This window comes from Elephantulus edwardii, unplaced genomic scaffold, assembly GCF_000299155.1.
Source record: "Elephantulus edwardii isolate Elephantulus edwardi_28Jun2011 unplaced genomic scaffold, EleEdw1.0 scaffold00199, whole genome shotgun sequence".
NCBI classification, from domain to species: domain Eukaryota; kingdom Metazoa; phylum Chordata; class Mammalia; order Macroscelidea; family Macroscelididae; genus Elephantulus; species Elephantulus edwardii.
Genome location: NW_006399949.1, coordinates 5,302,030 through 5,318,295, shown reverse-complemented (window position 1 = coordinate 5,318,295; position 16,266 = coordinate 5,302,030). Strand labels below are relative to the sequence as shown.

Genomic DNA, 16,266 nt, shown 5'->3' with positions numbered 1-16,266 from the left:
TATCCATGAGCAAGGGATATTCTTCCACTTTTCAAGATCTCTTTTTGTTTCTTGTAGTAATGTTTTGTAATTTTCTTGGAAAAGGTCCTTTGTTCCATTTATCCACATTATGTTTAATACAATCATTTCCATACATTGTGTTTTGTAAAATGTATCACCATTGATCCATGTCCATCATTACCTCACCTTTTCAGGTTCCCACGGCATCTTTCTGAATTTCTTAAACCCCTCCTTCTGCCCACCAAGTTCTGGGATAAGGAAAAATATGGCATATGACCATTATTGTAAAAATAGAAGGTTTACATGTAAGATGTGTGCAGAAGGTCGGAGAGGGAGGGGGAGGGAGGAGGGAGGTTGTAGGTGGAGAGTGGGGGAAATCACGGATCACAGAGCTTGTATGTACCTCCATCCTGTCAGTGGTAGTAATGATGATGGTTCGATCACTGTGACTGATAACATGTATCTGCAGCCTCCCCAAGCTGGTTTCTGTAGAAGCTTCATAGCAGTTCTTGATTCTTCTGACCCATCCGTCTTTTCTGCTTTCAGGCCGCTGTGCTCGCTGTGGGGAGAACGTCGTTGGGGAAGGTACAGGCTGCACTGCCATGGATCAGGTCTTCCATGTGGATTGTTTCACCTGCATCATCTGTAACAACAAGCTCCGGGGGCAGCCCTTCTATGCTGTGGAGAAGAAAGCCTACTGTGAGCCCTGCTACATTGTAAGTTCCAGTTTTTGTTCCTTCTGTGTTTAGCAAAGATGTCTTCTTTGGCAAAAATGTCCATCAGTCCACTTGGAATGCCATGATCAGTTCTTTAGCCAGCCCTCTGCAGAAAGATATTTGAAAAGTCTCTGTGAAGTCGCTGGGCATATCTTAGTATATTCATTCTTTCTTTTTCCCAGTCATATGAATTTAGTAAGATGCATTAGGATAGAGCCATCATTGAATTAGGGGTCTGCGGGGAAATTCTTCATCCTGTGACTTTCAGGCCTGTATGTACAAGTTTGGACATGTTGCAAGGTGGGATCAGTCCTTGGTGAGGGATGTCATGCTTGGAAAGGTGAAGGGACAGCACAGGAGAGGAAGACCCTTGATCAGATGGATTGATTCCATCCCTGGGGTAATGAGGGTAGGTGTGTCAGAAGCAATAAGATTGGCAAGAGATAGAGCAGGGTTTAGGGCTGTTGTACATAGGGTTGCTGTGAGTCACAGGTGACTCGACATCACATAACAATAACAACAACATGTGCAAGTTAGTACATTTCTCCTTGAAGCACTAGAAGGTTTCCTAAGTAATGGTGTCATACTTTTAAATATTAGATTTCTACCTTCATTTGCATTTCCCAGTGGCTTAAGGGAAACTTTGCAGGGTCCCTGGACTCATCTATGCTATTTCCAACTTCTGAACCTTTGAGTTCCTTTTCTATTTCTTACTTCTCATTCACAACAGGCTTTTAGTGATACGAACGGGAACATTTTCTACAGAGCACCCTAATGAAGAGAATAGTAATGCTAGATGAACTAATAGGTGTCTTATTTTTTAAAATAAAGCTGCTGGATTCTAATAGCATAGCTATATGACTAAAAAAAAATATTAAAGCATTCTAATGACATTTTGTAAGTTTTCTTTATCTGCACATTTAATTATGCTCTGATAGCAATGTGTGAAAGGAGCCCTGGTGGCACAGGGCAGTGCATGCTGGGTTCCTAACTTAAAGTTCAACAGTTCAAACCCACCAGCTTCTCTGAGGGAGAACAAAGAGAGTCTCCTCCCATTAAAAGTTACAGTCTCAGAAACTCAATAGAGGGTCATCTTCCTCAGAACGGACTCACTGGCAGTGGCTTTTAGAGAAATGTGAAGAATGAACCAAAAATTTTTTTTTTTAGAATCTAAAGTATATCTTTGCTAACCTTCTACATTATTTGAATCTCTTTGTTTAACATTTATTGATGAGGGAAACCGTATTTAATTTTTTTTCTTTGCAAATCCGCTATAGATACATATTTTGGCTTTTAGTATTTATGTACCTTTTTAAAAAAAGAAATCTCGAGAACTGGGTACTAGAAGTTATATATAGCCCTGCAGATCCCCAAGGTTCCAAGTATATTGCAGAAGTTTCAGTTCTCATTGGTTTCTCCCAATAACCTGACAATGCTGAAACTGTTTCCAGCCCTGGGGTCTACAGCAAAGATCAGGAAATGCTTCAAGATTAGGTCTTTGAAGGATTCAATATTGGTTTTTATATTTTAGGTTTCATTTCATTTTTCTCCCCAGTGGCAGCCTAAACACACATTGCATTACTGTAGAGCCACAGAATGATAGAGCTGGGGGGAAATAAAGAAAATGAATAAAATTTAAAAATAAAAAAAATTAAGATCATTTGCTAACCTCTCTTATCAATGAGAGCTTTTGTGGCCTACTGGCAAGAAGCTTCCCTGCAATCCCAAAGGCACGTGGTTCGAGGCACCAGCTACTCCATGAGACAACGATAGGCAATCTCCTCTCATGTGATTAACTGCCTCTGAAAACCTACTGATGGTCAGTATAAGTCAGTGCCAACTCTATGGTACATACAGATGCACACACACTCACAACTTATCCCTGGATCTAATTCTCTTGTCTTTAGACAGTAACACTAACTCTCTTATCTTTAGACATGACAATACCAATTCTTCTTATTCAGTCACTAGCATCTGAGCTAGAGTTGCATCCAGCATATCCAGAGTCCTCGTATTTCTTCCTAACAATGGACCCAGTAATGTTCCATTGATCTGGAATCACTCTGGGAAGAGCATTTGCCCATGACATAATGTCTAATAAACAAAAGCTTACCTCTTTAAAAAAAAAAAACTTACCTCTTTAGGAAACACTTACTCAATTATCGTTGCTTTTGAATTGGAACCAACTTGTACCTCACCCTCCAGTGATTTCTGAGGCTTCAGATCACATGGGAGGAGACTACCCATCTTTCTCCCTTGGAGCTGCTGGGAGATTCAAACCACCAGAGAGGTTAGTGACACAGCTCCCTGGGGGCCATGCCGCCAGAGATCCCATAAGGAAAATCAGGATATGCCACATATCACTCCATCAGATACGGTTTTAAACTCAAAGACATTGTGCAATTCACTGCCTCTTCACCGACTGTCATCCACGGTCACTGGGGGCCATCATGATGAAGTTCTTTGTTGCAGTGAGCTCTGTAACACCGATGTCAGCCCAGACTCAGGAGGCACCTACAGTCAGTTGTTTGTCCTTACAGAAAATGACCACAAACTGCTGTGGCTCTCTGTCTGTTATCCAGCCCTTTTATGACTAGTTGGTGCTTTTTGCTACTTTAATGAAGCTACTTGGCAGCCTTCTACAAATTCTTTATTCCTTATCAGCTGGGTAGTCATATGGACAATATTAGGAGACAATGTAACATGGCATTAGGAACATTGGCTTAGTTATGGTTCTGTCGCTTGGCCAAATTTTGTCATTTTTAGCTAAATTAGTTATTTGTACTTCCCAAGCCAAAATCTCCTCCTACATCGTGGAAGTAATTGAAGTCTTTATTTCCAAAGATTGTTAAGATTATATGAGATGATTTAGACAAGGCACACTTTGCTTGGTCAAGAACTAATGATGAAATTAATATTATTCTGAGATCTACTTTGGTTAAAATTTGTGAGCCTATTTAATATTTCTGAGTAGAAAGAGCTTGCTTGTACATGGGCTCTAGAATTTTTTTTAACTTCTGAGAAGTACCTCCTATCATTTTTAATGCTTTGTTTGTTTCCCTGAGTATTTAACAAGAGTGGAGAAAGTCTAATCTGGCTGCATAGTGTGTTTCTAAAATGTTATTGTCATTGTAGTTATGTGCCATAAAGTTGCCTGTGATTCTTAGTGACTCTATGTACAGCAGCTCTGAACCCTGCTCTATCCTGTGCCAACCCTATTGTCTTTGACACACCTACCCCCATTACTCCAGTGACTGAATAAATCCATCTCATCAAGGGTCTTCCTGTCCAGAGCCTGATGTCCCTCCCCGTAATATCCCCGAGGTATGTCACAGAGAGCTTCAGAATCCTTGTAGAGATTCCATTTTCAGTTGCCAACATTGTCTGCTTTGGTTTCTGATAGGGTACTATGCTTATTATCACAAAGAAATATACCTGAGAGATATGTAATCATGTACTTGGATTAGCTGGATGAACTCAAATAATGGAAATTCTTACTGTCCTTTTTGACTTATTCTCCACATAAAGCCTTTAATGATTTTTTTCTTTAATAAGACCTAGCAACAATTACTCTAAAATGCCATTTTATTCTTTTCTTAAGTCAGTTGATGTTTACTCAAAGACTCTGGATCAGTATCAATATCAGAGATTAGCATAGCCTTCTGAAGGATAGATTAGCTCTTTAATTTCCCCTAAAGTCTCATAAGTCCAATAAGTTTTGTTCTAGATGTTCAAAGTATTTTCTCTGGAGGGGGCATTGAGCTGAGAGAATGGAATGATACTGTATTTTTTGGAAGGTGGAGTTGGTATTAAAGGAGACCCTGTAGCTATGTGTACATCTCCTGCAACCAAAGTTCTTAGAACAATAATCACCTTAGATGTCATCCAGTGAGATTGTCTCTTGTTACATGGCTGGAAATATTGTGGGTGGCACAATTTCCATTCAGCTATTAAAGTTTAGTGTCACAAACCCATCCAACAGTGCAAGAAAGAAAAGACGTGTGGATCTGCTTACATACTGTTACAGCCAAGGAAACCTATGGAGCAATTCTACTCTGTCATGCATGGTGTTGCCATGAGTCCAAATTAGCTTGAAGGTAATGAGCTAGGCTTACAGTGGTGGAAACAGAAGTCCATTGACATTCTGCATGAGGAGAGCAAAAATCAGTGAAGAGAGAAATTGATTGAAGGGAAAGGCACTATACAATTAGATATCCCAGCTGACTAATTATATTACTCAATGGTGATTAATGTTATAAAGAAAAATGTCTCTGGATATTGAATGAGAAGCTGATGTGAAAACTTTCACTCAAATTTTAAAAAGCAAAATAATGTATTAGCATCCCTAAAAAAATAACATGGAAAAATTCTATCTTGCACAATTTACACAAGGCAAAGAAATTTAATCCTCCTTCAACCAATTAGTACTGGTTTGGGGGTTTTATTTGCCCCCCACCCCCACCCCATTAGAAACTCAGAATATTGAAGGTAGCTCTCCTTGGCTAATTATTTCTTTGTGAGAGGAACCAATTTTATGCTCTGAGTCCAAGCATGAGATCAGTCTAATATCAATATTTGTGTCTGCCAAAATTGGTCATTGATCATCCTGAAATGCATTTACATTTTTAAATTAAATTAAATTAAACATCCTCAGAGTTTTGAGAGAAATGGACCAGAGGAAGTGAACCTTTGACTCTTATTCAATGATTTCCCCTCCTTATGTTTTCCTATGGCCCCTTGACTCCTTAATTGTTGTGCATGTCATTGCTGTTGAGTCTAATCTGAATCAGCATAACTAACTCTAGGATGGAACAGGACTGCACAAGGGGGTTTCTCAACTGGACTCTTGGTGGGAGCAGATTGCTAAGTCTTTTATCTGATCAAGCCACTTGTAAGCTTGACTACTGGCTTAATAGCAAACACTTAACCACCACACCACCAAGTTTGCTTGGAATTCAACACATTTATTTCAGAAAGATTCTGTAATTACTTCCTTAACTTGTTCATGGCCGAGGAGTCAGTTCCAACACATAGTGACCTTTACTTGGGTTTCTGAGGTTGCAAATCTGAATGGAGGAAATTGTCCGTCTTTCTCCCTGGGAGTCTGTGGTGGATTTAAGCCACTGGAGGTGTGTAACCTTTTTTGTTTAGCAACATAGCACACTACTGTCTATACCACCCGAGTTCCTTAATTATCTATATCCTGAGTCATTTTATGTGTGCTTTGTTTTGTATTTTCTTGTAACAGTATAAATTTGTATACCGTTTTCCATCTCATAATCTCTATTTTTAGCTTTTTATCTGTTTCATTTGCATTATGTTTATGTACTATATGCTAAAACCATTTGCCACTCCAAAGGTGTTGGATATTTTCCAATTTTTCAGTGTTGCAAATAACATGCCTATAAATAGCTGAACAAAATTTTCATATTGAATTTGGGTTTTAATTCTTTCCTAAGCATAAATATCTCTCATTTGTATATTGAAGTTAAGCTTAAGGTAATTTTGAGAGATTTTACATTATCCTGACAAATTTTTGTAGAAAGATTTTTCCTGATATAGTAACAGTGAACTCATATGTGGAGCTGCAAATTCCTCTCCTATTGAGTTTTTGTATTTATTTTTAAATTTTGTATCAATCTAATATGTGTGTTAAGTTAATTTACAGTTGTTTGTATCAATGTTAGAAAAATTAAGGAATGTTTCATTTTAATCTTCTTTCTAGAATAACACAAAAGCAGATTTGAAATAAGAATAGAACTTCTTTAGGAACTCAAGTCAATCCAATTCATTGCTGGTAAATCAGAACCTTCTCATAGCGGACCCTCCTGTGGTCTTTCTGAGGCTATAGTCACACAGTAGGACTGCCCGTCTTTCTCCTTCCATGCCCCAGACGGATTCAAACAGCCAGAGAGGCATTGCCTTTAGGGTAACGGTGCAACCATGGGGTTAGTTCTGCCACACAAGAGCTCTCTCCTTAAAAATTAAGGTGATGCAATTTGAATTTATTGGTCCTTAGTAAAAGAGCCCAAGGGGTAGAGTGATTAAGCACTTGACTATTATTAAAAAAAAAAAAAAAAGCACAACCAAAAAACCATGGCAGTCTGCTCTCCTAGAGGTTACCTTGAAAACCTTATAGGCCATTCTGATCTGTCCGACAGAGTTGCTGGGAGTTACTTGACTTGAAAACAGTGGGCTTGAGGCTTTTGGTTTTAGTATTCCCACAGTTCTAGTTAAACCATCTCATTTTCTGAGCACAAGCATCCTCATTTTTTTTAAAAGAGATATTAACTTCAACTCAAAGAAAAGGAATAAGTTTGTGGCTAAGATATTTTTTTAAGTGAAAAATTTGATGAACTTGTAAGGGAGCTCTGGTGGCCTAGTGGCAACAAGCTGTGCTGCAATCCTGAAGGTGTGCTGTTCAAATCCACCAGATGCTCCACTGAAGAAGGAGGGGGCAGTCTCCTCCTGTGCCTGTCAGATCTGATTTGATGGTACACCACAAGGAAAAAAAAAATGATAGAAACCAAACCAACAACAACAACAAAAAATTTTAACTTATTTACTAATGTAAGAGCTGAATCTGACCAATAACATCATTATCATTGCTTTTCCCCTTATTATAATGTAGTATAGTATGGAAACCCTCTAATTCTGACTGCAGTTGCTATGGAAATACAGAAATAAATAGACACCATAAAAGGAATATGAGAACATATATGAAAAGAAGAGGTTCATGCTTTCCTTGGAAATATTTTTTATTTCAATACAAGTATAAAAGATTATTATAAGTGAGAATCAACTTGATGCCAACAAGTCTGAGTTTGGGGTTTATAAATATGAAGGACAACAACAGTGCTCCCCACTTATGCCCTTCTGCCCTTAATGAGACGGGCTTTCTTTTAGGATTAGTGTAAGACAAAGAATCACTGTCCTCTTGCATTCCGGCAACCTCTAGGTGTAGGGACCCAGCACGTCAGAGCTCACAGCAGAAGCCTGTGTATGAAATGATAACCAAGGAACTTCTTCTAAACCAGAGCTCTAGAAAGGAAGTAAGTGGATTATTTTCAGCTCCTAGCTCTACAACTAGGAGGAGAATCAATTCAGATATTTTATAAGAGTTGAAGTCCAAACAGTTCAAAGAGCCTCTGGTACTAGGAGGTCAACTGCACAAGAATCAAAATGCTTAAAGATACTTAAACGTGTTGCATTATTAGTGCAGATGCACCATAGGTCTGGCAGTTATTACAGCACATGCCCAGGACATCACTTGAAGGGGGCACCACTGAGCTGTTTGCCTCTTTCCCCGCTGTGACCCAATGCTCTTCCTCAGGTAAAGTGAGTGGGAAGCAGGCAGAAGGAAGCTCTAACTCCTGGCTGTTCATCCAGGGTGGCTCCAGAAGAGATACAGAATAGCATTCTGAGTTGCCACAAATATGAAAGGTGCTTGGCTGAGTCAGCAAAAGAAGGTATAAGACATTTTTGCTAACGAGTCATGATCATGTCATAAAAGTAGGGAGTGGGGTGCAATTTGGAGATTACCCTTAGGTACTGAGACACTGCGGCAGGGATGTGTCAAAACTTAGAGATCGCCCTGGATGTTTATTACCTTCTTCAGCTTCTGCATCATCAGCAAACACCCTGGCAGCCTTTTGCTCTCTATCAGTAAATGGCTACGGTTCAAATATTCCTACCATTCAACCTACATTAAGAGCTAGGTGTTTGTACCTCTGCAGGAAACTCATCCTTTTATATGTCCAATTCCTCCTAATAAAATGTTTTGAAAACAGTTATGGCCAGTACTTTATGTGGGTGTTAGCAAAGGAACCAGTAATCTCAACAAAATCTAAACAAGCCACATGAATGTCCTTCCATCTTTGGGTTTTAGTTTTTTGGGTTTTTTGTTTGTTGTGGGTTTTTGTTTTGTTTTGTTTTGTATTGCTCACCTCTCCTGCTCCTTGGTCTCCAGGGAAAGTTTGTCCTTCTTGATCTCTGCATCATTGTCACACAAAGGTCTCTCCTAGGACGGAGTAAAATGATTTAAGAAAGAAGCAAATGTATCAAGGATGCTCTTAAGAGGTTGAACCAATCTGTCTCCTGTGAATAGTTGATGCTTCCAATTGCACAACCCTGTTACATTTCACAGAGCCTCTGCACACCTGTTATTGTTTGTGATGGTACCTATTGAAACTCTAGACAAAGGCGAAATTTTAAGGTCTATTTTAGAAAATACAACTGTGAAGCTTTCAAAATTAAAAGATAAGAAGGCGGGGGTGGGGGGACTAGCCTGCAGTTTGGTCATGGATCCGTACTGCTGTTGTCATGTGCCACAGTCTGAACCAACTCATAGCTGGTCCTGTGTGGGTTTTCAGAGGCAACAAATCACCTGGGAGATTACCCATCTTGCTCTCGTGAAGCAACAGGTGAAGACAAGCCACATGCTTTAAGGTTGCCAGTGGGAATTCTTTCCTGAAACTAATGTTCAAGTCCATAAAGACATGAAGATTCTAAGAGTCCTCACCCATCCTCATGTTTATAAAACACCTTTGATGATAAACTCCTATTTCTAAGCTTTTAATGCACGTAGGAACCATTCCAGCATAACAGGAGTAGAAATGGCTGAGTTTCTTCAGATGAAAAACCATGTATTTGTCTTTCTTGAGAATTTGAATGTGTGACTGCCCCCAAATGCCTTAAGTTAAAAGGAAAAAAAATTCTTTTTAAAGTACTAAAATGTAATAATAACAATTGTTTAATGCATTGCTTTTGTGCAGCATTTTCATGTATCTCATTTTATCCTCTAATGACATGTCACAGCATGAGCAGTTACTATTGCCGTTGCTTCCAGGAGTAAGAAACTCAAACTCAGGAAAAAGTAAACTTGCTCAGTAACACAGATTGTAAATATCAGAGCTAGAACTTGAACCCTGGCCTTGATCCTCAAGTCTAGCTATTTTTGTGTATCAAGCAGAAATCAGTAGAAGTCCCATTTGTTGTTAATTTGTGGTTTACTTTTCCTTTAGTCTAAAAGTTTTACTATTTCTGCGTAAAGTGAAGATTTAAAAAAGTTATATCTTTAAATTTAAGAATGTAGAATATGCCTTATTTTTGTGATTAAGATACGTGTATATGTATATACACACATAGATATGTTGTTGTTGCATCAAGACAACTGTAACTCAAATTGATCCTGTGTACATTAACTCTGAATCCTGCCCTGTCCTGAGCCAATCTCACTCTCCAACAGACCTAAGCCCTTTCTCCAGTCACTGAGTCAATCCATCTCATCCAGGGTCTTCTTTTCCTGTGCTGTCCGTCTACCCTTCTGAGCATGATGTCCTTCTCCAAGTACTGGTGCCTCCTGGCCACGAGCCCAAAGTATGTTAGAGCACAGAGTCTCAACATTTTTGCCTACGTATGTCTGCTGACCTCAAGATAAGGAGCAGCACCACCAACCTAAAGCCATGTAGCTTGAACCCTTCATGTGCTTGGTGAGAGAAAGATGGGCATTCAACTCCCTTTGATTTACTGCCTCTGAAAACCTGCTGGAGGGTGGCTTAAGGGTTAGTTTCCAATTCAATGGTACAAAGCAACAAAATATCTATTTCTTATGTTACTAAGTGTCTTATGCTAGTATTAGAAAAAATTAGAAAGCAGAAGAAAAAAAGTCAATATTTTCTCAGTCTAAACTTAAATTTGCACTTAACCACACACACACAGAGAGAGAGAGAGAGAGAGAGAGAGTTATATATGGTTAAATAGAAGCACAATAAGATCATGCCATAGACAGTAAATAGTAACTTGCTTTTGTTACATTAAAAAGTATCAAACTTACAGCATCCCTTTTCATCAGGAAGTAGCTAAGAGAATACGCCATCCCCTTTTCCTTATGAATCAGGGTGAAGTCTCTCTCAGGGAGAAGTGATAGGGAATGGCAAAGGACACACTGACAAAGGAGATTAATCAGAACTGGCTTTGACAAGCACTGTGGCAATGGGATAATTAAAACAGACTTTCAAGGGGGGGAAAAAGAGGAGCAAACTGGGAGGATAGAGAAAATAGTGCAACAATGAGTAAATGGAAATCCAAAATCTCTGTAAATGTTCATTAAAATTAATAAAATTTAATAAAAATTTAAAAAAGAAAAAAGTATCAAACTCTTTGCTTTTACAGGAACAGTATTAAAAAAATTCATGGCCATTTAAAATGAATGCAAATTTTCTATATACCTTTTTAGAAAGTTTACTTGGAGACATGGTGCAGCAACAAATAAATAAATGAAAATAAAATGTAAGGAAGGCCCAGAACAAATACAATTCTTTATAAGTAATTAATGAATAAAATAAGCAGTTAAAAATAGAAGGAGGTGAAAGATGTTACAGTAAATTCAAACCGAAAGAAAAATATTGATTTCATACTAACTATACTAACTACAATAGTAATAGCAAATGAAGTGTAATCCAAGATAAAACCTTTAGGTAGATCAAAGAGTAATAGTTGACGGGAAAAAAAAATCACAATACTTAATGAAGAACAAACCTGACAACATTAAATAATACTGCTCTGTAATATGTACAATATAAAACGTTGTTGAGGTATGAGAGGAAAGCAGTAAAACCATAATCTTTATAACTCCCATATACTTCTTTAAATCTTTGTTAAATCAATTATGAATTAAATAAGGTAATTAGCAAGATTGACTAAATCAATAAATATTGATTTATACATCCAAAAAGTTCATATCTTCTAGCCAAATCTATATGGAAGACACAAGAAAGAACTTAATTTATAAAAAAAATCTTAAAAATAAAATGTAGATAATGTCAGCTTTAGTGAACAGATTTGCACATGGTTGTTCTTATGTACCTTTGAGTTGGAACTGACCCATAGCTGTTCGCCAGCAGGTTTTCAGAGGCTGTAAATCACACAGGAGGAGATGGCCTGTCTTTTTCATATGTAGCAGTTGGTGGGTTGAAATGATGTGCCTTTTTGTTGGCAGTGCAACTGCTTACCACTAAACCATCAGACAGTAAAGCAAGAATTGTATCAAAGGATAAACAAATTAACAAACATGGGTTAAAGAATTCTTGTGGGAATGAGATATAACCCAGGTTGAATTCGAAGTAATCCTAGTATCTTTAATTTCAACAAAAATAAATATAAACCAGTTAACTTAAGAAGCAACAAAATCAGCCTGAAGAAGGAAATGTTAGTTGAAATAGCAATAACAATTGATAAATTGAAAAAGTGTCTAAGTTTAGATCTAAAGATGATTTTTATGAACTGAACAAAAAAATCAATGATAATGGAGACAAAAAAAAAAAAAAAATCAAAAGTTCCAAAAAGTTAAAATTAAAAAGCAAACTGTTTTAGAGGGATATATGATTAGGTATTTCTGTCATGACAGGAGTCCAGAATGAAGGCTGCATAGTGGAGTGGACTTGGGGGGAGGGATTGTATAATAATGAAATAATGTTTCTTTTACTTTTCAAAGAGAAGAGTGAACTAGGGGGTAGGGGAGGATAGGGAGAAAAATGCAACAATGAATGGAAATCCAAAGTCTCATTAAAATTAATAATATAAAAAAGACAAAAAAAAAACCAAAACAAAAACAAAAGCATAAGAAGAGAGACATTTAAAAAACTATTACACCTAAAGTGTTAGGATAAAAAGAGGCACTTTTCAATGCAAATCAGAGAAAACTTATGAATCCCATAGTAAATGTGGGTGAACTACAGGGCTACTCTGCCTGCGAAGAACCCCAGAGTTAACACTGACAGGATTTTTCAGATCTTCAGAAAACAAATGGCTACTGCACTCTTTCAAAATTCTATTAAAAGCTGTGCTGCAATCACGAAGGCACGTGGTTCGAGGTTACCAGCTGCTCCATGGGAGAAGGATGGACAGTCTCCCCCCCATATGATGAACTGCTTCTGAAAACTCGACAGAGTGTCAGTTATGGATTGGTTCCAACTCTATGATACACAACAATAATCCCAGACTCACTTAGAGATCTCTGGTGGCTTAATGGTAAGGCATGGCACTGCCAAACCAAAGACATGCAGTTCAAATCTACCAGCTGCTCTGCAAGAGAAAGATGGACAGTCTCCTCCTGTGTGATTTACAGCCCCTGAAAAACCACTGGAGGGTCAGCTATGGGCCAGTTCTGACTCAATGGTACATAAAAACAACAGCAATCTCACTTATAAAAGTACACAGATCCAAAAGAAACTATTCATTTGAATGCAATGCAATAAAGCATTCCACTATTAAGTTTGGAATATATTTAAAATATTAAATCAATTTTAGGAATACTTTAACATTATTCATTGTACTGATACATAAAAAAAATGAAAAGAAAAACTGAAACTGCCATAAAGACATTTGATGACATATACCTCCCTTGCTGGTTGAAAAATAAAAACAGGTCACAGATCAAATGGGGACAAGGGGGAGTAGAACCAAACTTTGATTCTTGAAAAAAAAGACCAGACTTACTGGACCAGTGGAGATTAGAGGAACCCATCGGGTCATTACCCTGGGATGTGTTTTAAACTTGGAGCTGCAACTCTATCCAAGGTCACCTATCTGTGGAAAGGCAGAGTGGCTCATAAAATAAATCATATTGCCTGTGAGTGCTGTACTCTTCTAAACACTAATGTAAATGAGGACTAATGATCAACATTTACCTAGATCAAAGATGAGCAAGTAAGAAAGAGGTCAAGAGAGGTAGATGAATGGAAGTAGAATGGCAATCAGAACGGAAATAATGAGAATGATGACACACAGTGAAAAGTCTAATGGTCATCACTGAACAGTTTGTGCAGAAATTGTTAAATGAGGACCTCATCGGCCATTTAAATTCTCTCCAAAACCACAATAAAATGTTAAGTGGTGGGACACTTGCAAAAACATTAGGAGAAAAAAAAAAGATGACCATTTTAATGAAACAAACCAATGGTTAGCCTTCTCTTTGAATCTAGATATGCCCAAAACTCACCTCTGTCATTTTAATATTGTTCTTTACATTCTAGCCTTTACCATGGAAATTGGAAAATAGAGAAAAAATTAACTAAGTATTTTCATTTATACACATACAACCCTGCTCTTGCTACAAAAGGTCAAGAACTGCAGCCTTTAATATGGCATGAAGTTCAACATCAAGAAAACACTGGGCTGATTGGCAGCATCAAGATAGATGGTAAAGAGACTGAGATTGTTAACAGTTTTAGTTTGCTTGGCTCCACAATCAACACTCCTGGTACCTGCAGCCAGGAAATCATAAGATAAATTGCATTAGTAATGTCTGCTGTCAGGGACCTCTACTGAGTACTAAACAGCAACAACATCATTCTGGAGTCTAAGGTGTGCCTGATCCAGGCCATAGTCTTCACAATTGTTTTCTATACATTGGAAAGCTGGACAATGACTAGGGAAGATATATGGAGAACTGATATGCCTTTCGGCTATGGTGCTGGAGAAAAGTGTTGAATGGACTTCTAAGAGAACAAATAGATTTGTCCTGTAGAGGGTGAAACCAGGCTGCTCCTTGGAGGCAAGGATTCTGAGCCTTCGTCTGACATACTTTGGGCATATTGCAAGGGGGGAGTAGTCCTTGGAGAGGGACATTATGCTTGGGAGGGTGGAGGGACAGCACAAGAGAGGAAGACCCTTAATGAGATGGATTGATTCAATATGTAGGGTAATGAGGATAGGTGTATCAGAGACACAAAATTTGGCACAGGGTAGAGAGTAAATTTCAGGGGTATTTTACATAGGGTCACTATGAGTCACAAGTGACCTGACGGCACATAACGACAGCAACAGCAACATTTCCATTTATGATGTAATACTTCTAGCATAGGTAAAAATATAAAAGCATAGCATAATGAAGATCCATTATCTACCCATCATTCAGTTTAAGCAAAGAGACATGAGAGAGATTGAATTGAAATTCCTTGAATTCTCAGCCCTAACCTCATTCCCAAAACTCTCATACAGAGATAGCCACTATGGAAGGCTGTTTGGCGCTTTCTCAAAAAGTTGCAAATAGAAATACCCTTTGACCCAGTAATTCAACTACTGGAAATTTATCCTAATGAAACCATAACTGCCACACAAGCAGATATATGCACATGCATGTTTATTGTGGTTTTGTTTGCAATAATGGGAACAACCTAGGTGCCTATCAACAAATGACTGGAAGAGAAGCTGTGGTATATTCACAAACGAAATACTATGTAGAATTGAAAAACAAGTCACTCATGAAATATGCAAAATGGATGATCCTGGAGAACATTATGCTGAGTGGCAATATCTCAGTCACAAAGGACAAATATTGCATAGTGCCATTGTTGTAAAATGGGACTGACATCAGGGTTGAGGGAAGACAGAAAAGGAGGGGAGGAATGATGTATATTGCACTGAAACAGATGAGGAAGAGAACTGTTTATAAGGGACATATGAATGAGTATTCTTGTCATTACAGAATTCCAGAGTGAAGACTGCATAGTGAAGTAGACTTGGGGGAAGGGATTGCATAACAGTGAAAGAGTTTCCCTTTTCTTTTCAAGGAGAAGGGGTGGGCAGGGGGAAAAGTGCAACAGTGAATGACTGGAAACTCTAAGTCTCTGTAAACTTTCATTTAAAGTAATAATAAAAAAAGTTTAAAAAACCAACAAAACCCCTTTTTTTCTAAAAAATAAACAAAAAAATAGAGTTAGCCCCTGTTCTACTTTGTTTAAATGTTTAATCACAGTCATGCATTTTTTTAAAATGTTTCCATACATGAAATCCTAACAATATGTAGTATTGCTGCATATTGTTTGCTTCTTCAATTTAAATGATTATCACTTTATCATTATATTTTTCTAATGCTAGTACTTTGTTACTCAAAATTGTGTTAATGAGATTGTTGTTGTCTACCACCGTGTTGGAACCAACCCCTAGCTGACCCTTCAGCAGGTTTTCAGAGGCAGTTAATCAATCACATAGGAGCAGCTGGTGGCTTCAAACTATGTGGCTTCAAGATTGTTGCACAGCTTCTTACCGCTTGGCTACAAGAGCTACCTTTATGAGATTAGGATGGATAAATATTTACAAATGACACAACCTCCATCCCCACCCTAGAAACCATGAAGAACTCTAACATAAAAGAAATAAAACTTAGTATGCTAATAAAACAAATTCTTAATTTAATTTTAGAAAACAGGGAAATCTTCCTTCCATAAGCAGCAAAACAAGAACACAAATTCTAAGTAAAATTTTAAAAGTCTAAAAAGATCTAAGTGAAGGCTGCTGTAATATTGTATGGGGCAAATATCTCAGGGGCAAAATGATGTAGAGACTGTGTTTGCTTCGGAAAGCACCTCTCACTTTAACAGGCATTCATATTATCACCCTATAATTATGGACAACAACACTTCCTGGGGATGAATGAATAGTTATTGCCCTGTCCTGTCCTAATGCTGTTTATTTAGTACTTTCCCCAAATCACTCCCAGTACTTTGCTCATCTTGGTTACTGTTCATCACATCCCTTCAGGCTGCAA

At 37.9% G+C, this 16,266-nt stretch overlaps 1 protein-coding gene across 2 annotated transcripts in view; it reads left to right on the top strand.

The window, feature by feature from the left end:
* The window catches only part of LPP (LIM domain containing preferred translocation partner in lipoma), a 619,196-nt gene that overhangs the window by 476,742 nt on the left and 126,188 nt on the right, over nucleotides 1-16,266 (top strand). For both annotated transcript variants that reach the window (XM_006897069.1, XM_006897070.1), the window contains exon 6: nucleotides 547-716. In XM_006897069.1, the coding sequence (XP_006897131.1) occupies nucleotides 547-716 (170 nt within the window). The remainder of the gene's footprint in view (nucleotides 1-546; nucleotides 717-16,266) is intronic.